Source organism: Scyliorhinus torazame, chromosome 12, assembly GCF_047496885.1.
Source record: "Scyliorhinus torazame isolate Kashiwa2021f chromosome 12, sScyTor2.1, whole genome shotgun sequence".
Lineage (NCBI taxonomy): Eukaryota > Metazoa > Chordata > Chondrichthyes > Carcharhiniformes > Scyliorhinidae > Scyliorhinus > Scyliorhinus torazame.
In genome coordinates this window covers 94,934,231-94,957,999 of record NC_092718.1, presented here as the reverse complement: position 1 = coordinate 94,957,999, position 23,769 = coordinate 94,934,231, and the positions used below count along the sequence as shown (strand labels likewise).

Genomic DNA, 23,769 nt, shown 5'->3' with positions numbered 1-23,769 from the left:
GTGGTCTACTAACTATAACACTGTAAATCCATCACTGTAACTGTGGTCTCCTCCTGTAACATTGCGAACCTCTCACTGTAACATTGTGAACCCCTCACTGTAACACTGTGAACCCCTCACTGTAACACTGTGAACCCTCACTGTAACACTGTGAACCGCTCACTATAACATTGTGTACCCCTCACTGTAACTGTAGTCTCCTCACTGTAACATTGCGAATGTCTCACTATAACTGTGATCTCCTCACTGTAACACTGTGAAGCCCTCACTGTAACTGTGGTCTCCTCACTGTAACACTGTGAAGCCCTCACTGTAGCTGTGGTCTCCTCACTGTAACACTGTGAACCCCTCACTGTAACTGTGGTCTCCTCACTGTAACACTGTGAATCACTCACTGTAACACTGTGAACCTCTCACTGTAACTGTGGTCTGCTCACTGTAACACTGTGAACCCCTCACTGTAACTGTGGTCTCCTCACTGTAACACTGTGAACCCCTCACTGTAACTGTGGTCGCCTCACTGTAACACTGTGAAGTCCTCACTGTAACTGTGGTCTCCTGACTGTAACACTGTGAACCCCTCACTGCAACTGTGGTCTCTTCACTGTAACACTATGAACCCCTCACTGTAACTGTGCTCTCCTCACTGTAACATTGAGCACCTCTAACTGTAACGCTGTGAACCCCTCACTGTGACTGTGGTCTCCTCACTGTAACTGTGGTCTACTCACTATAACACTGTGAATCCCTCAATGTAACTGTGGTGTCCTCACTGTAACATTGAGCACCTCTCACTGTAACATTCTGAACCCCTCACTGTAACTGTGGTCATCTCACTGTACCTCACTTTAACATTGCAAACCTCTCACTGTAACTGTGATCTCCTCACTGTAACACTGTGAACTTCTCACTGTAACTGTGGTCTCCGCACTGTAACATAGTGAACCCCTTACTGTAACTGTGGTCTCTTCACTTTAACACTGTGAACCCCTCACTGTAACTGCGGTCTCCTCACTGTAACACTGTGAACCTCTCACTGTCACTGTGGTCTCCTCACTGTAACATAGAGAACCCCTCACTGTAACTGTGGACTCCTCACTGTAACACTGTGAAGCCCTCGCTGTAACTGTGGATTCCTCACTGTCACACTGTGAACCCCCCACTGTAACTGTGGTCTACTCACTGTAAAACTGTAAATCCTACACTGTAACATTGTGACTCCCTCACTGTAATACTGTACATACCTCACTACAACACTGTGAACCCCTCACTGTAACTGAGTTCTCCTCACCGTAACACTGTCAATCCCTCACTGTAACTGTTGTCTCTTCACTGTAACACTGTCAATCCCTCACTGTAACTGTAGTCTCCTCACTGTAACACTGTGAATCCCTAACTGTAACTGTGGTCTCCTCGCTGTAACACTCTGAATGCCTCACTGTAACTGTGGCCTCTTCATTATAACACTGTGAACCCCTCACTGTAACTGTGGTCTCCTCACTGTAACAATGTGAACCCCTCACTGTAACTGTGGTCTCCTCACTGTAACACTGTGAACCCCTCACTGGAACTGTGGTCTCCTCACTGTAACACTGTAAATCCTACACTGTAACATTGTGACTTCCTCACTGTAATACTGTACATACCTCACTACAACACTGTGAACCCCTCACTGTAACTGAGTTCTCTTCACCGTAACACTGTCAACCCCTCACTGTAACTGTTGTCTCCTCACTGTAACACTGTGAATCCCTAACTGTAACTGTGGTCTCCACGCTGTGACACTGTGAAGTCCTCACTGTAACTGTGATCTCCTCACTGTAACACTGGGAATACCTCACTGTAACTGTGGCCTCTTCATTGTAACACTGTGAACCCCTCACTGTTACTGTGGTTTCTTCACCGTAATGCTATGAACCCCTCACTGTGACGCTGTGAACCCCTCACGGTAACACTGTGAACACTTCACTGTCACACTGTGAATGCCTCACTGTAACACTGTGAATGTCTCATTGTAACGCTGTGAATGCAACACTGTAACACTGTGATGTCTCACTGTAACGTTGTGAATGCCTCACTATAGCACTGTGAACCACTCACTCTAACACTGTGAATGCCTCACTGCAACACTGTGAGTGTCTCACTGTAAAACTGTGAATGCCTCACTGTTAACACTGTGAATGGCTGACTGTAACACTGTGAATGTCTCACTGTAACACTGTGAATGTCTTACTGTAACACTGTGAATGTCTCACTGCAACATGGTGAATATCTCATTATCTCATTGTAACTCTGAATGGCTTCCTGTAACACTGTGAATGCCTCAGTGTAACACTGCGTATGTCACACTGTAACACTGTGTGTCTCACGGTAACATTGTGAATGCCTCACTGTAACACTGTGAACCACTCACTCTAACACTGTGAATGCCTCACTGTAACACTGCGAATGTCTCACTGCATCATTACCAAACAGCAATGTAAAACTATCAACATCTCACAGCCACTGTGAACCGCTCACTGTAACACTGTGAACCCCTCACTGTAACTGTGGTCTCCTCACTGTAACACTGTGAACCACTCACTGTAACTGTAGTCTCCTTACTGTAACACTGTGAGTCCCTAACTGTAACTGTGGTCTCCACGCTGTAACACTGTGAAGTCCTCACTGTAACTGTGATCTCCTCACTGTAACACTGGGAATGCCTCACTGTAACTGTGGCCTCTTCATTGTAACACTGTGAACCCCTCACTGTTACTGTGGTTTCTTCACCGTAATGCTATGAACCCCTCACTGTAACGCTGTGAACCCCTCACGGTAACACTGTGAACACTTCACTGTCACACTGTGAATGCCTCACTGTAACACTGTGAATGTCTCATTGTAACGCTGTGAATGCAACACTGTAACACTGTGATGTCTCACTGTAACGTTGTGAATGCCTCACTATAGCACTGTGAACCACTCACTCTAACACTGTGAATGCCTCACTGCAACACTGTGAGTGTCTCACTGTAAAACTGTGAATGCCTCACTGTTAACACTGTGAATGGCTGACTGTAACACTGTGAATGTCTCACTGTAACACTGTGAATGTCTTACTGTAACACTGTGAATGTCTCACTGCAACATGGTGAATATCTCATTATCTCATTGTAACTCTGAATGGCTTCCTGTAACACTGTGAATGCCTCAGTGTAACACTGCGTATGTCACACTGTAACACTGTGTGTCTCACGGTAACATTGTGAATGCCTCACTGTAACACTGTGAACCACTCACTCTAACACTGTGAATGCCTCACTGTAACACTGCGAATGTCTCACTGCATCATTACCAAACAGCAATGTAAAACTATCAACATCTCACAGCCACTGTGAACCGCTCACTGTAACACTGTGAACCCCTCACTGTAACTGTGGTCTCCTCACTGTAACACTGTGAACCCCTCACTGTAACACTGTGAATGTCTCACTGCATCATTACCAAACAGCAATGTAAAACTATCAACATCTAACAGCCACTGAGAACCGCTCACGGTAACATTGTGAACCTCTCAGTGTCACATTGTAAACACCTCACTGTAACACTGTGAACCCCTCACTGTAACATTGTGAACCCCTCACTGTGACACTGTGAACCACTCACTGTAACATTGTGAACCCCTCACTGTAACATTGTGTACCGCTCACAGTAACACTGTGAACCGCTCACTGCAAATGTGGTCTCCTCACTATAACACTGTGAATCCCTCACTGTAACTGTGGTCTCCTCCTGTGACATTGCGAACCTCTCACTGTAACATTGTGTACTCCTCACTGTAACTGTGGTCTCCTCACTGTAACATTGCGAACGTCTCACTATAAATGTGATCTCCTCACTGTAACACTGTGAAGCCCTCACTGTAACTGTGGTCTCCTCACTGTAACATTGTAAAACCCCTCACTGTCACTGGTCTCCTCACTGTAACACTGAGAACCCCTCACTGTAATTGTGGTCTCCTGACTGTAACACTGTGAACCCCTCACTGTAACTGTGGTCTCCTCACTGTAACACTGTGAAGCCCCAACTATAACTGTGCTCTCCTCGCTGTAACACTGTGAAGCCCTAATTGTAACTGTGATCTCCTCACTGTAACACTCTGAATGCCTCACTGTAACTGTGGCCTCTTCATTGTAACACTGTGAACACCTCACTGTAACTGTGGTTTCTTCACCGTAATACTATGAACCCCTCACTGTAACGCTGTGAACCCCTCACGGTAACACTGTGAATGCCTCACTGTAACACTGTGAATGTCTCACTGTAACGCTGTGAATGCAACACTGTAACACTGTGACTGTCTCACTGTAAGGTTGTGAATGCCTCACTGTTAACACTGTGAATGGCTGACTGTAACACTGTGAATGTCTAACTGTCACACTGTGAATGTCTTACTGTAACACTGTGAATGTCTCACTGTAACATGGTGAATATCTCATTATCACATTGTAACTCTGAATGGCTTCCTGTAACACTGTGAATGCCTCAGTGTAACACTGCGTATGTCACACTGTGACACTGTGAAGCCTCACTGTAAAACTGAGTGTCTCACGGTAACATTGTGAATGCCTCACTGTAACACTGCGAATGACTCACTGTAACATGGTGAATATCTCATTATCTCATTGTAACTCTGTGAACCCCTCAATGTAACTGTGGTCTCCTCACTGTAACACTGTGAACTCCTCACTGTAACTGTGGTCTCCTCACTGTAACACTGTGAACCCCTCACTGTAACTGTGGTCTCCTCACTGTAACACTGTGAACCCCTCACTGGAACTGTGGTCTCCTCACTGTAACACTGTGAACCACTCACTGTAACACTGTGAACCTCTCACTGTAACTGTGGTCTGCTCACTGTAACACTGTGAACCCCTCACTGTAACTGTGGTCTCCTCACTGTAACACTGTAAATCCTACACTGTAACATTGTGACTTCCTCACTGTAATACTGTACATACCTCACTACAACACTGTGAACCCCTCACTGTAACTGAGTTCTCCTCACCGTAACACTGTCAACCCCTCACTGTAACTGTTGTCCCTTCACTGCAACACTGTCAACCCCTCACTGTAACTGTAGTCTCCTCACTGTAACACTGTGAACCCCTCACTGTAACATTGTGAACTCCTCACTGTGACACTGTGAACCGCTCACTGTAACATTGTGAACCCCTCACTGTAACATTGTGTACCGCTCACTGTAACACTGTGAACCGCTCACTGCAAATGTGGTCTCCTCACTATAACACTGTGAATCCCTCACTGTAACTGTGGTCTCCTCCTGTGACATTGCGAACCTCTCACTGTAACATTGTGTACTGCTCACTGTAACTGTGGTCTCCTCACTGTAACATTGCGAACGTCTCACTATAAATGTGATCTCCTCACTGTAACACTGTGAAGCCCTCACTGTAACTGTGGTCTCCTCACTGTAACATTGTAAAACCCCTCACTGTCACTGGTCTCCTCACTGTAACACTGTGAACCCCTCACTGTAATTGTGGTCTCCTGACTGTAACACTGTGAACCCCTCACTGTAACTGTGGTCTCCTCACTGTAACACTGTGAAGCCCTAACTGTAACTGTGATCTCCTCACTGTAACACTCTGAATGCCTCACTGTAACTGTGGCCTCTTCATTGTAACACTGTGAACACCTCACTGTAACTGTGGTTTCTTCACCGTAATACTATGAACCCCTCACTGTAACGCTGTGAACCCCTCACGGTAACACTGTGAATGCCTCACTGTAACACTGTGAATGTCTCACTGTAATGCTGTGAATGCAACACTGTAACACTGTGACTGTCTCACTGTAAGGTTGTGAATGCCTCACTGTTAACACTGTGAATGGCTGACTGTAACACTGTGAATGTCTAACTGTCACACTGTGAATGTCTTACTGTAACACTGTGAATGTCTCACTGTAACATGGTGAATATCTCATTATCACATTGTAACTCTGAATGGCTTCCTGTAACACTGTGAATGCCTCAGTGTAACACTGCGTATGTCACACTGTGACACTGTGAAGCCTCACTGTAACACTGAGTGTCTCACGGTAACATTGTGAATGCCTCACTGTAACACTGCGAATGACTCACTGTAACATGGTGAATATCTCATTATCTCATTGTAACTCTGTGAACCCCTCAATGTAACTGTGGTCTCCTCACTGTAACACTGTGAACTCCTCACTGTAACTGTGGTCTCCTCACTGTAACACTGTGAACCCCTCACTGTAACTGTGGTCTCCTCACTGTAACACTGTGAACCCCTCACTGGAACTGTGGTCTCCTCACTGTAACACTGTGAACCACTCACTGTAACACTGTGAACCTCTCACTGTAACTGTGGTCTGCTCACTGTAACACTGTGAACCCCTCACTGTAAGTGTGGTCTCCTCACTGTAACACTGTAAATCCTACACTGTAACATTGTGACTTCCTCACTGGAATACTGTACATACCTCACTACAACACTGTGAACCCCTCACTGTAACTGAGTTCTCCTCACCGTAACACTGTCAACCCCTCACTGTAACTGTTGTCTCTTCACTGCAACACTGTCAACCCCTCACTGTAACTGTAGTCTCCTCACTGTAACACTGTGAATCCCTAACTGTAACTGTGGTCTCCACGCTGTAACACTGTGAAGTCCTCACTGTAACTGGGATCTCCTCACTGTAACACTGGGAATGCCTCACTGTAACTGTGGCCTCTTCATTGTAACACTGTGAACCCCTCACTGTTACTATGGTTTCTTCACCGTAATACTATGAACCCCTCACTGTAACACTGTGAACCCCTCACGGTAACACTGTGAACACTTCACTGTCACACTGTGAATGCCTCACTGTAACACTGTGAATGTCTCACTGTAACGCTGTGAATGCAACACTGTAATATTGTGAATGTCTCACTGTAACGTTGTAATGCCTCACTATAGCACTGTGAACCACTCACTCTAACACTGTGAATGCCTCACTGTAACACTGTGAGTGTCTCACTGTAAAACTGTGAATGCCTCACTGTTAACACTGAATGGCTGACTGTAACACTGTGAATGTCTCACTGTAACATTGTGAATGTCTTACTGTAACACTGTGAATGTCTCACTGTAACATGGTGAATATCTCATTATCTCATTGTAACTCTGAATGGCTTCCTGTAACACTGTGAATGCCTCAGTGTAACACTGCGTATGTCACACTGTAACACTGTGAAGCCTCACTGTAACACTGAGTGTCTCACGGTAACATTGTGAATGCCTCACTGGAACACTGTGAACCACTCACTCTACCACTGTGAATGCCTCACTGTAACACTGCGAATGACTCACTGTAACATGGTGAATATCTCATCATCTCATTGTAACTCTGTGAACTCCTCACTGTAACTGTGGTCTCCTCACTGTAACACTGTGAACCCCTCACTGTAACACTGTGAATGTCTCACTGCATCATTACCAAACAGCAATGTAAATCTATCAACATCTCACAGCCACTGTGAACCGCTCACGGTAACATTGTGAACCGCTCACTGTAACACTGTGAACCCCTCACTGTCACATTGTAAACACCTCACGGTAACATAGTGAACCCCTCACTGTAACACTGTGAACCCCTTACTCTAACACTGTGAACCCCTCACTGTAACACTGTGAACCCCTCACTGTAACACTGTGAACCCCTCAATGTAACGTTGTGAACCTCTCACTGTAACATTGTTAACCCCTCACTGGAATACTGAGAACCCCTCACTATAACATTGTGAACCCCTCACTATAACATTGTGAACCCCGCACTGTCACATTGTGAACCGCTCACTATAACACTGTGAACCCCGCACTGTAACATTGTGAACCTCTCACTGTAACACTGTGAACCCTTCACTGTAACATTGTGAACCCCTCACTGTAACATTGTGAACCCCTCAATGTAACATTGTGAACCCCTCACTGGAATACTGAAACCTCTCACTATAACACTGTGAACCCCACACTGTAACATTGTGAACCCCTCACTGTAACACTGTGAACCCCTCACTGGAACATTGTGAACCCCTCACTATAACATTGTGAACCCCTCACTATAACATTGTGAACCCCTCGCTGTAACACTGTGAACCCCGCACTGTCACATTGTGAACCCCTCAAGGTAACATTGTGAACCCCGCACTGTCACATTGTGAACCGCTCACTGTAACACTGTGAACCTCTCACTGTAACATTGTGAACCCCTCACTATATCATTGTGAACCCCTCACTGTAACATTGTGAACCCCGCACTGTGACACTGTGAACCGCTCACTATATCATTGTGAACCCCTCACTGTCACATTGTGAACCGCTCATTCTAACATTGTGAACCCCTCACTGAAAATGTGGTCTCCTCACTGTAACACTGTGAATCCCTCACTGTAACTGTGGTCTCCTCCTGTTACATTGCGAACCTCTCACTGTAACATTGTGTAGCCCTCACTGTAACTGTGGTCTCCTCACTGTAACATTGCAAAACCCCTCACTGTCACTGGTCTCCTTACTGTAACACTGTGAAGCCCTCACTGTAACTGTGGTCTCCTCACTGTAACACTGTGAACCCCTCACTGTAACTGTGGTCTCCTCACTCTAACACTGTGAAGCCCTCACTGTAACTGTGGTCTGCTCACTGTAACACTGTGAACCCCTCACTGTAACTGTGGACTCCTCACTGTAACACTGTGAACCCCTCACTGTAACTGAGGTCTCCTCACTGTAACACTGTGAACCCCTCACTGTAACTGTGGTCTCCTCACTGTAACACTGTGAACCCCTCACTGTAACTGTGGTCTCCTCACTGTAACACTATGAACCCCTCACTGTAACACTGTGAACCCCTCACTGTAACTGTGGTCTCCTCACTGTAACACTGTGAACCCCTCACTGTAACTGTGGTCTCCTCACTGTAACACTATGAACCCCTCACTGTAACACTGTGAACCCCTCACTGTAACTGTGGTCTCCTCACTGTAACACTGTGAACCCCTCACTGTAACTGTGGTCTCCTCACTGTAACACTGTGAACCCCTCACTGTAACTGTGGTCTCCTCACTGTAACACTATGAACCCCTCACTGTAACACTGTGAACCCCTCACTGTAACTGTGGTCTCCTCACTGTAACACTGTGAACCCCTCACTGTAACTGTGGTCTCCTCACTGTAACACTGTGAACCCCTCACTGTAACTGTGGTCTCCTCACTGTAACACTATGAACCCCTCACTGTAACACTGTGAACCCCTCACTGTAACTGTGGTCTCCTCACTGTAACACTGTGAACCCCTCACTGTAACTGTGGTCTCCTCACTGGAGCACTGTGAACCCCTCACTGTAACTGTGGTCTCCTCATGGTAACACTGTGAACCCCTCACTGTAACATTGTGAACCCCGCACTGTGACACTGTGAACCGCTCACTATATCATTGTGAACCCCTCACTGTCACATTGTGAACCGCTCATTCTAACATTGTGAAGCCCTCACTGTAACTGTGGTCTCCTCACTGTAACATTGAAAACCTCTCATTGTAACGCTGTGAACCCCTCACTGTAACTGTGGTCTCCTCACTGTTACTGTGGTCTCCTCACTGTAACACTGTGAATCCCTCAATGTAACTGTGGTGTCCTCACTGTAACATTGAGCACCTCTCACTGTAACATTCTGAACCCCTCACTGTAACTGTGGTCTCCTCACTGTAAATGTGGTCTACTCACTATAACACCGTGAATCCCTCAATGTAACTGTGGTGTCCTCACTGTAACATTGAGCACCTCTCATTGTAACATTCTGAACCCCTCACTGTAACTGTGGTCAACTCACTGTACCTCACTGTAACATTGCAAACCTCTCACTGTAACTGTGGTCTCCTCACTGTAACACTGTGAACCCCTCACTGTAACTATGGTCTCCTCACTATAACACTGTGAACCCCTCACTGTAACTGTGGTCTCCTCACTGTAACACTGTGAAGTTCTCACTGTAACTGTTGTCTCCTCACTGTAACACTGTGAACCCCTCACTGTAACTGTGGTCTCCTCACTGTAACACTGTGAACCCCTCACTGTAACTGTGGTCTCCTCACTGTAACACTGTGAAGCCCTCACTGTAACTGTGGTCTCCTCACTGTAACACTGTGAACCCCTCACTGTAACTGTGGTCTCCTCACTGTAACACTATGAACCCCTCACTGTAACATTGTGAACCCCTCAATGTAACATTGTGAACACCTCACTGGAATACTGAGAACCTCTCACTAAAACACTGTGAACCCCTCACTGTAACATTGTGAACCCCTCACTGTAACACTGTGAACCCCTCACTGTAACATTGTGAACCCCTCACTATAACATTGTGAACCCCTCACTATAACATTGTGAACCCCTCACTGTAACACTGTGAACCCCGCACTGTCAGATTGTGAACCCCTCAAGGTAACATTGTGAACCCCGCACTGTCACATAGTGAACCGCTCACTATAACACTGTGAACCCTGCACTGTCACATTGTGAACCCCTCAAGGTAACATTGTGAACCCCTCACTGTCACATTGTGAACACCTCACTGTCATATTGTGAACCCCTCACTGTAACACTGTGAACCCCTCACTGTAACATTGTGAACCCCTCACTGTAACACTGTGAACCCCTCACTGTAACATTGTGAACCCCTCACTGTAACACTGGAACCGCTCACTGTAACATTGTGAACCGCTCACTGTAACACTGTGAACCCCTCACTGTAACACTGTGAACCCCTCACTGTAACATTGTGAACCGCTCACTGTAACATTGTGAACCCCTCACTGTAACACTGTGAACCTCTCACTGTAACATTGTGAACCGCTCACTGTAACACTGTGAACCCCTCACTGTAACATTGTGAACCGCTCACTGTAACACTGTGAACCTCTCACTGTAACATTGTGAACCCCTCACTATATCATTGTGAACCCCTCACTGTAACATTGTGAACCACGCACTGTAACACTGTGAACCCCGCACTGTCAGATTGTGAACCCCTCACTGTCACATTGTGAACCGCTCATTCTAACATTGTGAACCCCTCACTGCAAATGTGGTCTCCTCACTATAACACTGTGAATCCCTCACTGTAACTGTGGTCTCCTCCTGTAACATTGCGAACCTCTCACTGTAACATTGTGTAGCCCTCACTGTAACTGTGGTCTCCTCACTGTAACATTGTAAAACCCCTCACTGTCACTGGTCTCCTTACTGTAACACTGTGAACCCCTCACTGTAACTGTGGTCTCCTCACTGTAACACTGTGAACCCCTCACTGTAACTGTGGTCTCCTCACTCTAACACTGTGAAGCCCTCACTGTAACTGTGGTCTGCTCACTGTAACACTGTGAACCCCTCACTGTAACTGTGGACTCCTCACTGTAACACTGTGAACCCCTCACTGTAACTGAGGTCTCCTCACTGTAACACTGTGAACCCCTCACTGTAACTGTGGTCTCCTCACTGTAACACTGTGAACCCCTCACTGTAACTGTGGTCTCCTCACTGTAACACTATGAACCCCTCACTGTAACATAGTGAACCCCTCACTGTAACTGTGGACTCCTCACTGTAACACTGTGACCCCCTCACTGTTACTGTGGTCTCCTCACTGTAACATAGTGAACCCCTCACTGGAACTGTGGACTCCTCACTGTAACACTGTGAATCCCTCGCTGTAACTATGGTTTCCTCACTGTCACACTGTGAACCCCTCACTGTAACTGTGGTCTACTCACTGTAAAACTGTAAATCCTACACTGCAACATTGTGACTCCCTCACTGTAATACTGTACATGCCTCACTATAGCACTGTGAACCACTCACTCAAACACTGTGAATGCCTCACTGTAACACTGTGAGTGTCTCACTGTAAAACTGTGAATGCCTCACTGTTAACACTGTGAATGGCTGACTGTAACACTGTGAATGTCTCACTGTAACACTGTGAATGTCTTACTGTCACACTGTGAATCTCTCACTGTGACACTGTGAATGTCTTACTGTAACGCTGTGAATGTCTCACTGTAACACTGTGGATGTCTCACTGTGATACTGTGAATGTCTCACTGTAACACTGTGCATCCCCTGCCATAGCTTCAACATCTTTTACTCAATACTCTCCCTACTCATAATCACTCTGCTTCTCTTTGCACTCAAACCCCTACCCCTGAGTGGGAAATCCGCCCACCCTCACAGCACTGCCTCCACTCCCCACACACTCTTTCCCTCACGCTCCGTGATGCGCTATCAATTACGACGAGACGAGAGGAGTGAATAATCGAGGCTTTATTAAGCAGAGATGTGTTGCCTCCTGCAGCTGCTGCCGAAATGGCTGCAGCTCGGTGAGCACACACATTTATACTCCGCCCAGCAGGCAGGGATCTACCCCCGTACCTGTAGTACAGGAGCCTAATCGTATTACCTCTCATATACGTATTATACAAACAGTGGGGACTACCACATTCACCCCCTGTTAAATAAAGAGTCCAGCGGGGGGTTGGAAAACTACTTACCTGGTATGTGAGCATTTTGAAAAACTATTTACATGGTATGTGAGCATTTTTAAAGAGTACAGTTTGGTGAAAGTTCACAAATTTAGCCGGTCGGGTGCCTTGATCCTCCATTGTGAGCGCCGCAGTCCCGGCGGTGATGCAGGCGCCGGCTTGGTCGCCTGTGTCTCCGGGAGCATGTAGTCCTCATCCTCATCCCTGGGTGGATCCAATGGGAGGACGGATCGTCCTGGAGCGGGGGCTGTGGTGAGGTGCGCTGGGGGGAGGGTGGGTGGCGCCGGGGCAATTGGAGGGGGGTTGGGGAACCAACTGGTGCCAGGTCCCTGAGGGAGACTGTGTCTTGGCAGCTGTCGGGGTACGCCACGTAGGAGTACTGCGGGTTCGCATGTAGCAGTTGTACCCTTTTGACCAATGGGTCCGCCTTGTGGAGCCGCACGTGCTTGCGGAGGAGGACGGGTCCAGGGGCTGCCTGCCACGTTGGTAGCGAAACCCTGGAGGTGGACTTCTTAGGGAAGGCAAGGAGACGTTCATGGGGGGTTTCATTAGTCGCAGTGCAAAGTAGCGATTGAGGGCATCGGGGAGGACTTCCTGCCAGCGGGAGACTGGGAGATTTTTAGACCGCAGTGCCAACAGGACGGCTTTCCAGACCGTCCCGTTCTCCCCCTCCACCTGCCCGTTTCCCCGGGGGTTGTACCTGGTCGCCCTGATCGAGGCAATGCCCTTGCTGAGCAGGAACTGACGCAGCTCATCACTCATAAAGGAGGATCCCCGGTCGCTGTGGACATAAGCGGGGAAACCGAACAGAGTGAAGATGCTATTGAGGGCTTTGATAACTGTGGCAGACGTCATATCGGGGCATGGGATGGCGAAGGGGAATCTGGAGTATTCATCGACCACACTCAGGAAGTACGTGTTTCTGTCGGAGGAGGGGAGGGGCCCTTTGAAATCCATGCTGAGGCCTTCAAAGGGATGGGAGGCCTTCACCAGGTGCGCTCGATCTGGCCGGTAGAAGTGCGGTTTGCCCTCTGCTCAGAACTGGCAGTCTTTGGTGACCGCCCTGACTTCTGCAATGGAGTAAGTAGGTTGCGGGCCTTTATGAAGTGAAAGAACCGGGTGGCCCCTGCGTGACAGAGACCATCGTGTAGGGCCCGAAGTCGGTCCACTTGTGCGCTGGCACATGTGCTTCGGGATAGGGCATTGGGGGGCTAGTTGAGTTTATCGGGTGAATACAAAATCTCGTAATTGTAGGTGGAGAGCTCGATCTTCCACTTCAAGATTTTATCATTTTTGATCTTGCCCTGCTGCGTATTATTGAACATGAAGGCTATCGACCTTTGGTCAGTGAGGAGGGTGAATCTCCTGCCGGCCAGGTAATGCCTCCAATGCCACACAGCTTCAACGATGACTTGGGTCTCTTTTTCAACAGAGGAGTGCCGAATTTCGGAGGCATGGAGGGTGCGGGAAAAGAATGCCTTGATACGATTGAAGGCCTGGTGGGCCTCAGCCGTTAAGGGGAAAACTGTGGAGTGGATGAGTGGACGGGCCTTGTCCGCAAAGTTAGGGACCCACTGGGCATAGTATGAGAAGAACCCCAGGCATCATTTGAGGGCCTAGGGGAGGGGGGAGTTCCATGAGAGGGGCGCATGCGATCGGGGTCGGGCCCTAGAACTCCATTTTGCACCACATAGCCAAGGATGGCGAAGCGGTTGGTGCTGAACACGCACTTCTCCTTGTTATACATGAGGTTCAGGAGTTTGGCAATGTGGAGAAATTTGAAAAGGTTAGCGTCGTGGTCCTGCTGGTCGTGGCCGCAGATGGTGACATTATCGAGGTACGGGAAGGTGGCCTGCAGTCCGTATCGGTCAACCATTCGGTACATCTCCCGTTGGAAGACCAAGACCCCATTAGTAACGCCAAAAGGAACCCTAAGGAAGTGGTAAAGGCGGCCGTCTGCTTCGAACGCAGTGTATTGGTGGTCTGCCCTTCGGCTGGGGAGCTGGTGGGAGGCAGATTTCAGGTCCACTGTAGAGAAGACCCGATACTGTGCAATCTGATTGACCATATCAGATATGCGTGAGAAGGGGTACGCGTCGAGCTGCGTGTACCGATTGATGGTCTGACTGATGTCAATGACCATCCTGTGTTTCTCCCCAGTCTTTACACTACCACTTGGGCTCTCCAGGGGCTGTTGCTGGCCTCAATGATACCTTCCCGCAGTAGCCGCTGGACCTCGGACCTGATGAAGGTCCTGTCCTGGGCACTGTACCGTCTGCTCCTGGTGGCGAAGGGCTTGCAATCCGGGGTGAGGTTTGCAAACAGGGAGGGTGGGTCGACCTTAAGTGTCATGAGGCCGCATACGGTGAGGTGTGGTAGGGGCCCGCCGAATTTTAGAGTTAGACTTTGGAGGTTGCACTGGAAGTCCAGGCTGAGTAACAGGACAGCGCAGAGGTTGGGGAGGACATAGAGCCGGAAGTTCCTGAACTCTACACCCTGGACGGTGAGGGTCGCGATGCAGTACCCCCGGATCTCCACGGAGTGGGATCCGGAGGCCAGGGAGATTCTTTGGGTAACGGGGTGTACCGCGAGGGAGCAGCGCCTTACCATAGTGGGGTGGATGAAGCTCTCCGTGCTCCCGGAGTCGAGAACGCAAGATGTCTTGTGACCACCGACTTTCACCGTCGTTGTCGCGGTTGCGAGGTTGTGCGGCCGGGACTGGTCGAGCGTGATGGAGGCGAGCTGCGGCTGGTGTTGGTGGGCCCCGGGCTGGTCGGCGGCGGTTGCGGGCGATGAGCGGCCAGATGAGGGGCCCGACGAGCAGGGGTCTTGAGGCGGTGTCCAAAATGGTGCCGAAGATGGCGGCGCCACGGGGTGCATGTGGCGGGCGGCATTAAAGATGGCGGTGCCCACGGGCAGCACTAGGTCTGATGGGGGAAGATGGCGGCATCCACGGGCCACACGTGTTCTGCTGAGAGGAAGATGGCAGCGCCCACGTATCGCACGTGGGGGGTGCAGGAACAATGGGCCTGGATACAGCGGCGATCGACCGGGCCTGGCACACTGCAGCGAAGTGCCCCTTCTTCCTGCAGGTCTTTCAGATTGCACTCCGCGCCGGGCAGCGCTGCGGGGGGTGCTTTGTCTGCCCACAGAAATAGCACTTGGGCTCCCAGGGGTTTGCTGGCTGTCGCGTGGCGCAGGCTTGGGGTGGGCTGGGGGCGGCCGCTTGTGGGGCCCACGATGTCCATGAGGGGGGCGCCGTGCAGTCGGGGGCCTACTCTTGTACATAACGGGAGGATACCGTTAGTGAGGTCGCGAGTTGCTTGGTCGCCGTGAGGTCGAGTGTGCCCCCTTCTAAGAGGCGCTGGCGGATGTACGCCGACCCCATGCCCGTAACGAAAGCGTCCCTGATTAGGAATTCAGTATGTTCAACGGCCGAAACTGCCTGGCAATCGCAGTTCCTCGCCAGGGCGTGCAGGGCATGCCAGAAATCGTCCAATGACTCACTGGGGAGTTGGTGCCGCGTGGACAGGAGGTGCCTGGCGTAGAGTTTGTTGATCAGCCGGATGTAGTTGTCTTTCAGAAGCGCCATGGCCTCAGTGTAGTTGGGCGCATCCCGGATAAGGGGAAAAATATCGGAGCTTAACCGTGTGTACAGGATCTGGAGTTTCTGTGCTTCTGAGGGTTGTCCTGTCGCTGCTCCGATGTAAGCTTCAAAGCAATCTAGCCAGTGGTCGAAGGCCGACGTGGCATTGTCTGCTTGAGGGTGCAGCTGTAGGCGATCTGGCTTGATGCGTAGGTCCATCGCTGTAAAATCTCTGCTTAATAAATTGATGCACTATCAATTACGCCGAGACGAGAGTAGAGAGTAATCGAGGCTTTATTAAGATGTGTTGCCTCCTGCAGCTGCTGCCGAAATGGCTGCAGCTCGGTGAGCACACACATTTATACTCCGCCTACTGGGCGGAGCCAGCAGGCAAGGATCTACCCCCGTACCAGTAGTGCAGGAGCCTTACCGTATTACCTCTCATATACGTATTATACAAACAGTGGTGACTACCACACTCCGCCCCCTCACCCGCACTCTCCAACCTTCACACCCGGCATCCTCCGGTCCTCCACACTCTGATTTACCCCTCCACCTTCCCACATCTTATATCGGCCTCCCTGCCTTGACCTTCCCAGCACCGCAGCCCTTTCCCACCAACTCCATCCCAGTAGCACCTTTCTCCCCTCCCCCCATCCCAGCAAACACTGTTGTTCCAACTCCCCACCTGTCACTCACCACAAGCTTGTAGAAGGTGTAGTCAGGCTGAGGAAATCCATCAGCCGAGCAATGGAGGCGGACATCATCGCCTTCCTTGATAATGGCATCTGCTGTGACATTGAAGGTCACAACCTCCGTGTGGTCTGAAAGGTAGAGAAGGGAATAAGGGAGGGCAGCACTGTAACACTGTGACTATCTCACTGTAACACTGTGTATCCCCTGCCAATGCTTCAACACCTGTCGCTGAACCCCCGATCACAAATTAACTCTATTCCCGACCCCTCCCGATCCTCACCTACCAGCACATCCCCCCACCCCAGTGCATCAATTCCCCGAATCCCATCAGCCATCTTGCCACCCTATCTCTCGGTATTCTTACCCAACATAAATCCACTCCGCTCACTCTTAAAATTCCCAGAATCCATAGTTTATTTTTGGAGGGGCGAATGGGGGACAGAGAGCGTTCTAGATTTTCTCGCGCCCTTTGCGTGAAGTGTGTTTCCTGACAGCCGTCCCCCACATGAATACGTCCTGGCTCCAATGTTAATGTCCTACCCTTCACCAAGCCCCCCACCCCCACTCTTTGTTGCAGGTACTCACAGTGCAGGGTGATTTGGAACTTCTCAGAGTCCAGCGTGTGCTTCTTCTCGTTCATCATCTGATAGCGAACCTGGCAGTGGTACATTGAGTCCTTGTCCACCTTGGACAGCTTGGAGTAGAGTTTGTTGGTCACAGTATAGAGCCCACTCGCCTCCTTCACAACACGAGGGACCATGTATATTTCTAAACGGAGAGAGGGAGAAAGAAATTGCCCTTCAGCTCACACCCATCGCCATATTCTTTCGCCCTCATGCACTTATGCAGGTTCCTTCTTCAACTCTCTAGATAATGATGTTTCGCCTCAATCTCTCATGGATTTATTCGTGACAGTCTGATATTGACTGGATTGCTGCGAGGATGTTTACTCTCATGGGGGGCAAGGGGGTGGGGACATGGTTTTCCAGTAAGGGAGGAATTGAGAGGAATTATTTGCTCTGGGAGGAATCTCTCCTCCTGGGAGCAGTGGAGGCCCTGGGTCACTCCATATATACAGAGGTGGAATTAGATTTTCGATCAAAATCTCGATTGAATGTCAGAGATAACCCGACTACCAAATGGCCTACTTGTGCTACTACATCTTACGGTCTTGTGGGCAATAGAGGTTACGAAGAGCAGATAGGAGAGGGGGGTTAAGGTCATAATCAAATCAGCCCATCATCTCGTAGACAGATGGGACAGGCTTGAAGGGGCCGAATGGCCTGCATATACACCCTATTCATTATGCTCCCGTGCGGGAATCGTTGACAAGGATAGGGTTTATTTCCAACCTCCATTCGTTGGAGGGGAGCCACATCTCGGAAGGCCAGTAGCAAAACGGCAGTAAGGTGTGGTCCATCTCGGTGTATGGGACTGGAGCTGAACAGGGGACGAGGTTCGGTAAGGCAGGCAGATTTCCCTCTCTAAAAGAACATGAGTTACCTCGTTGTGTTTTGACCAAACTCAGACTGCATCAGGGTAACATTTGCAGAGATATGTCTTCTCTCGGCCTCTTGCATCAGTACCTGATCGCAGATACCCAGGTATCTCCAGTGGCTGAACACACATTCCATTCCTAAATAGACTGTTGTGGATGTATATGAAGGACACAGGTTCCTCCAGGGTCCTGAGTTCAGGTTAGAGTCTGACCCTGTACACATTGCGACTGGTAACTCAGCAGGTCCAGACCACTCTTGTGCGTCCCTGAGTCAGGTCTTGGGTTCGAAAAACCCATTCCTCATAATTCAGCCCCAGAATTCAGATCCTCACCTACTGCCAGTCATGAGGGAGTGCTGCACTATCAGAAAGTCAGGGCTGAGGGAGTGCTGCACTGTCAGATACTCAGTAATGAGGGAGTGCTGCACTGTTAGGGGGTCAGTACTAAGCTGTGCCTCATTGTCAGAGGGTCAGAATTGAGGGAGTGCTGCACTGTCAGAGGGTCAGTACTGAGGGAGTGCTGCATTGTCAGAGTCAGTACTGAGGGAGTGCTGCAATGTCAGAGGGTCAGAATTGAGGGAGCGCTGCACTGTCAGAGAGTCAGTACTGAGGTAGTGCGGCACTGTCAGAGGGTCAGTACTGAGGGAGTACGGCACTGTCAGAGGGTCAGTACTGAGGGAGTGCGGCACTGTCAGAGGGTCAGTACTGAGGGAGTGCTGCACTGTCAGAGGGTCAGTATTGAGGGAGTGCGGCACTATCAGAGGGTCAGTACTGATGGAGTGCTGCACTGTCAGAGGATCAGTACTGAGGGAACGCTGTACTGTGAGAGGGTCAGTACTCAGGGAGTGCTGCACTGTCAGAGGATCAGTACTGAGGGAGTGATGCACTGTCAGAGGGTCAGTCCTGAGGGAGTGTTGCACTGTCAGAGGATCGGTACTAAGGGAGTGCTGCACTGTCAGAGGATCAGTACTGAGGGAGTGCTGCACTGTTAGTGGGTCAGTACTGAGGGAGTGATGCACTGTCAGAGAATCAATAGTGAGAAAATACTGCACTGTCAGAGGATCAGTACTGAGGGAGTGCTGCACTGTCAGAGGGTCAGTACTGAGGGAGTGCTGCACTGTCAGAGAATCAATGATGAGAGAATGCTGCACTGTCAGAGGATCAGTACTGAGGGAGTGCTGCATTGTCAGAGGGTCAGTACTGAGGGACTGCTGCACTGTCAGAGGATCAGTACTGAGGGAGTACTGCACTGTCAGAGACTCAGTAATGAGGGAGTGCTGCACTGTTAGGGGGTCAGTACTAAGCTGTGCCTCATTGTCAGAGGGTCAGAATTGAGGGAGTGCTGCACTGTCAGAGGGTCAGTACTGAGGGAGTGCTGCATTGTCAGGGAGTCAGTACTGAGGGAGTACGGCACTGTCAGAGGGTCAGTACTGAGGGAGTACGGCACTGTCAGAGGGTCAGTACTGAGGGAGTGCGGCACTGTCAGAGGGTCAGTACTGAGGGAGTGCTGCACTGTCAGAGGGTCAGTACTGAGGGAGTGCGGCACTGTCAGAGGGTCAGTACTGATGGAGTGCTGCACTGTCAGAGAATCAGTACTGAGGGAATGCTGTACTATGAGAGGGTCAGTACTGAGGGAGTTCTGCACCGTCAGAGGGTCAGTACTGAGGGAGTGCTGCACCGTCAGAGGGACAGTACTGAGGGAGTGCTGCACTGTCGGAGGGTCAGTACCGAGGGAGTGCTGCACTGTCAGAGGTTCAGTACTGAGGGAGTGCTGCACTGTCAGATGGTCAGTACCGAGGGAGTACAGGATAGTTGGTGTGTTAATACTGAGAGCATGCTGCACTGTCACAGGACCGGTACTGAGGGATCGCCACACTGACCAAGGGTCAGTGCTTCTTTAAAGTTCATTTTTACAGGATATGGGCTTCGCTGGCTATGCAGCATTTATTGTCCATCCATATTTGCCCCTTGACAAGGTGGTTGTGATCTGCCTTCTTGAATCGCTGCAAATCCTGAGGTGTATGTACACTCAGAGTGCTTTTTAGAGTGATTATCAGGACTTTGACCCAGATACAGTGAAAGAACGGCCAATATATTTCCAAGTCAGGGTGGTGAGTTACTTTGGGGGTGGATCCGCCAGGTGGTGGCATTCCCATGTATCTGCTGCTCTTGTCCTTCTAGATGGTAGCGGACGTAAGTTTGGAAGGTTCTGTCTAAGGAACCTTGGTGAGTTACTGCAGTGCATCTTGTAGATGGTACACACGGCTGCCACTGTGTGTCGGTAGTGGAGGCAGTGAATGTTTGCATAACGGTGTGCCAATCAAGCGAGCTACTTTGTCTTCGGTGGTGTCAAGTTTCTTGAGTGGTGTTGGAGCTGCACAGGCAAGTGGAGATATTCCATCACACTCCTGACTTGTGCCTTGTAGATTGTGGGTAGGCTTTGGGGAGTCAGGACATCAGTTACTCACCTCAGAATTCTTAGCCGCTGATCTGCTTTATATAAGGTATATATATACAGCCTACAGTAAATATACCATGTTAATATGGCTCATCAAGTTCAGTTTCTGATCAATGGTAACCCCTAGGATGTTGATAGTGAGGGAATCAGCGATGGTAATGCTATTGATTTTCATGGTGTGATGGTTAGATCCTCTCGTTGGGAGATGGTCATTGCCTGGCACTTATGTGGCGCGAATGTAACTTGCCACATGTCAGTCCAAGCCTGGATATTGTCCAGGTCTTGCTGCATTTGGACATGGACTGCTTCATTGTCTGAGAAGTTGTGAATGGTGCTGAACATTATAGAGTCATCCGCAAACACCCCCACTTCTGACCTTATAATGGAAGGAGGTGTAGATGGTTGGGCCTCAGACACTACCCTGAGGAACTCCTGCAGTAATCTCCTGGAGCTGAGATGATTGACCTCCACAACCATCGTCCTTTGTGCCAGGTATGACCCCAACCAGCGGAGAGTTTTCCCCCTCATTCCCATTGACTCCAGTTTTGCTCGGGCTCCCTAATGCCATACCCAATCAATAGCTGTCTTGATGTTAAGGGCACTCACTCTCACCTCACCTCTGGCATTCAGCTCTTTTGTCCATGTAATGAAGTCAGGAGCTGAGTGACCCTGACAGAATCAAATTGAGTGTCCATGTGCAGGGTATTGCTAAGTGCCGCTTAATAGCACTGTTGCGGCACGGTAGCACAGTGGTTAGCACTGTTGCTTCACAGCGCCAGGTTTCCAGGTTTGATTCCCGGTTTGGGTCACTGTCTGTGCGGAGTCTGCACGTTCTCCCCGTGTCTGCGTGGGTTTCCTCCGGGTGCTCCGGTTTCCTCCCACAAGTCCCAAAAGACGTGCTTGTTAGGTGAATTGGACATTCTGAATTCTACATCAGTGTACCCTACAGGCGGCGGAATGTGGCGGCTAGGGGATTTTCACAGTAACTTCATTGCAATGTTCACATAAACCCACTTGTGACACTAATAAAGATTATGATGGACCTTCCAGCCCTTTACTGATGATTGAGACTAGCATGATTAGGCGTTAATTGGCTGGGTTGTGTTTGTCCTGTTTCTTGTGTACAGGACACACCAGTGCAACTTTCCACATTGCCGGGTCGATGCCAGTGTTGTAGCTGACTGTGAGACTGAGGCAGCAAGAGAGAGTGACAGGGAGCGAGAGACAGAGAGAGAGAGACAAAGAGAGCACGAGCGACAGAAAGAGAGAGGCAGGAAACATCCCGAGGAGTGTGAGTCGATGAGAGGCAAGTGGCGAGATGGAAGTGGGGGAGAAAGCATTGCGAGGCTTCAGCAGTCAGGGCTCGGTCTGTAATGAGCTGGATCCTTGTGTGCCGTGAAGTGCGAGGAGGTCCCGCTGTGATGCAGCTGAGGGAGCCCCTCCATTATCAATCAGCTAATTAACCAATTGAAATGCTGACGGATTGTGAGGAGAGCTCGTGGTGCGATGAGAGTCTGCTGCAAACACAGCCACTACCCCCCCACCCCATGTCCCAACCTCAACCACAGAAGCCTGAGGGAAGCAGGGGGGGGGGGGAGCAACTGATTAGACATGCAAATTCAGATTTGTGGCCGCAGGAGGGGAGAGGGCGATGATTGGAATAAGCTCCGGGTTCAAGAAGTCACACTCCACAATGGTGCGGAGATTAAAACTCCTGCATTGTAGATGGAGGGGGGGTGGGGGCAGCCTCCAAGATGTCTGTCACAGTCTGGGTGGCTCCCCTACTCCTCCCTCGATCCCCAGCAGGGGAATGGGGGAGCTACTTAATCTCAGCTGTCTGCCTTGGTTCAAAGCCCATGTCTCCAAGGCTTTCTGGCGCACCCAATATCAAAGAAGGCGACAGCTGATCTAGCCATCTGTCCTTGCTGCATTTGAACCAAATTCCCCAGACATGAGGGGTGAGAGTGGTGTGGAGTTGGGGGGTGGGGGGGTGGGGGGGTGGGGGGGGGGGGGGGGTTGAAATGTGTGCCTGACACATCCTGTCTTTTTCAGACATGTGCATCTGCTCCTGTAGATTGATGCCCAGGGTTGCTCAGGGACCCACAGTCACTGCCTTCTTGGTGAGAATTTAAAGTCTTTCTTCCTTCCTTTTTCTTTTTTAAAAATAAATTTAGAGTACCCAATTCATTTTTTCCAATTAAGGGGCAATTTAGCGTGTTCAATCCACCTACCCTGCACATCCTTGGGTTGTGGGGGCGAAACCCACGCAAACATGGGGAGAATGTGCAAACTCCACATGGACAGTGACCCAGAGCCGGGATCGAACCTGGGACCTCGGCGCCATGAAGCAGTACTGCTAACCACTTGCGCCACCATGCTGCACTGTCTTTCTTCCTTCCTAATGGTCCCACACCTCATGGAGATGGACTGGCAGAGGGGGGGTCAGGCTGCGGAGGATGGACCTCGCAGGACAACGAGTGAGAGAGGGAGATAGAGAGAACGTGCAGAGGAAGCGAGGGAAGGAGAGTGCTAAAGCGCAGACATAGGAAAAGAGAGAAAAAATGGGAGCGGCGGGGAGGAGAGTGGGTGGGAGCATGTGTGAGGGGTGGAGAGAAAGAGGGAGTGAGAAAGTGAGGGACAGGGAAGGAGCGAGTGTGCTGAAGAGCAAGAGAGCGAGTGCTTCAGTGAGAGGTATAGAGAGAGGGAATGAGAAAGAGAGGGGAAGGGCAGGAGGGAGAGGGCTGGAATGTGAGAGACAGAGAGTAGCAGTGAAAGGTATAGAGAAAGAGGGAGTGCGAAAGTGAGAGAAAGGGAAGGAAATTGTGCTGGAAAGCGAGGGACAGAGTGCAGCAGTGAGATGTAGAGAGAAAGGGAGTGAGAAATTGAGGGAAGGGAAGGAGATAGTGCTGGAGGGCGAGAGTCAAAA

The 23,769-nt window shown here is 49.8% G+C and overlaps 1 protein-coding gene across 4 annotated transcripts in view; it reads right to left on the bottom strand.

Annotated features, from left to right (window-relative positions):
- LOC140386572 (basal cell adhesion molecule-like) overlaps positions 1-23,769 on the bottom strand; it is a 277,207-nt gene that overhangs the window by 60,316 nt on the left and 193,122 nt on the right. For all 4 annotated transcript variants that reach the window (XM_072469008.1, XM_072469010.1, XM_072469009.1 and 1 more), the window contains exons 6-7: positions 17,474-17,656; positions 16,892-17,016 (exon numbers count right to left, since the gene is read on the bottom strand). In XM_072469008.1, the coding sequence (XP_072325109.1) occupies positions 16,892-17,016; positions 17,474-17,656 (308 nt within the window). The remainder of the gene's footprint in view (positions 1-16,891; positions 17,017-17,473; positions 17,657-23,769) is intronic.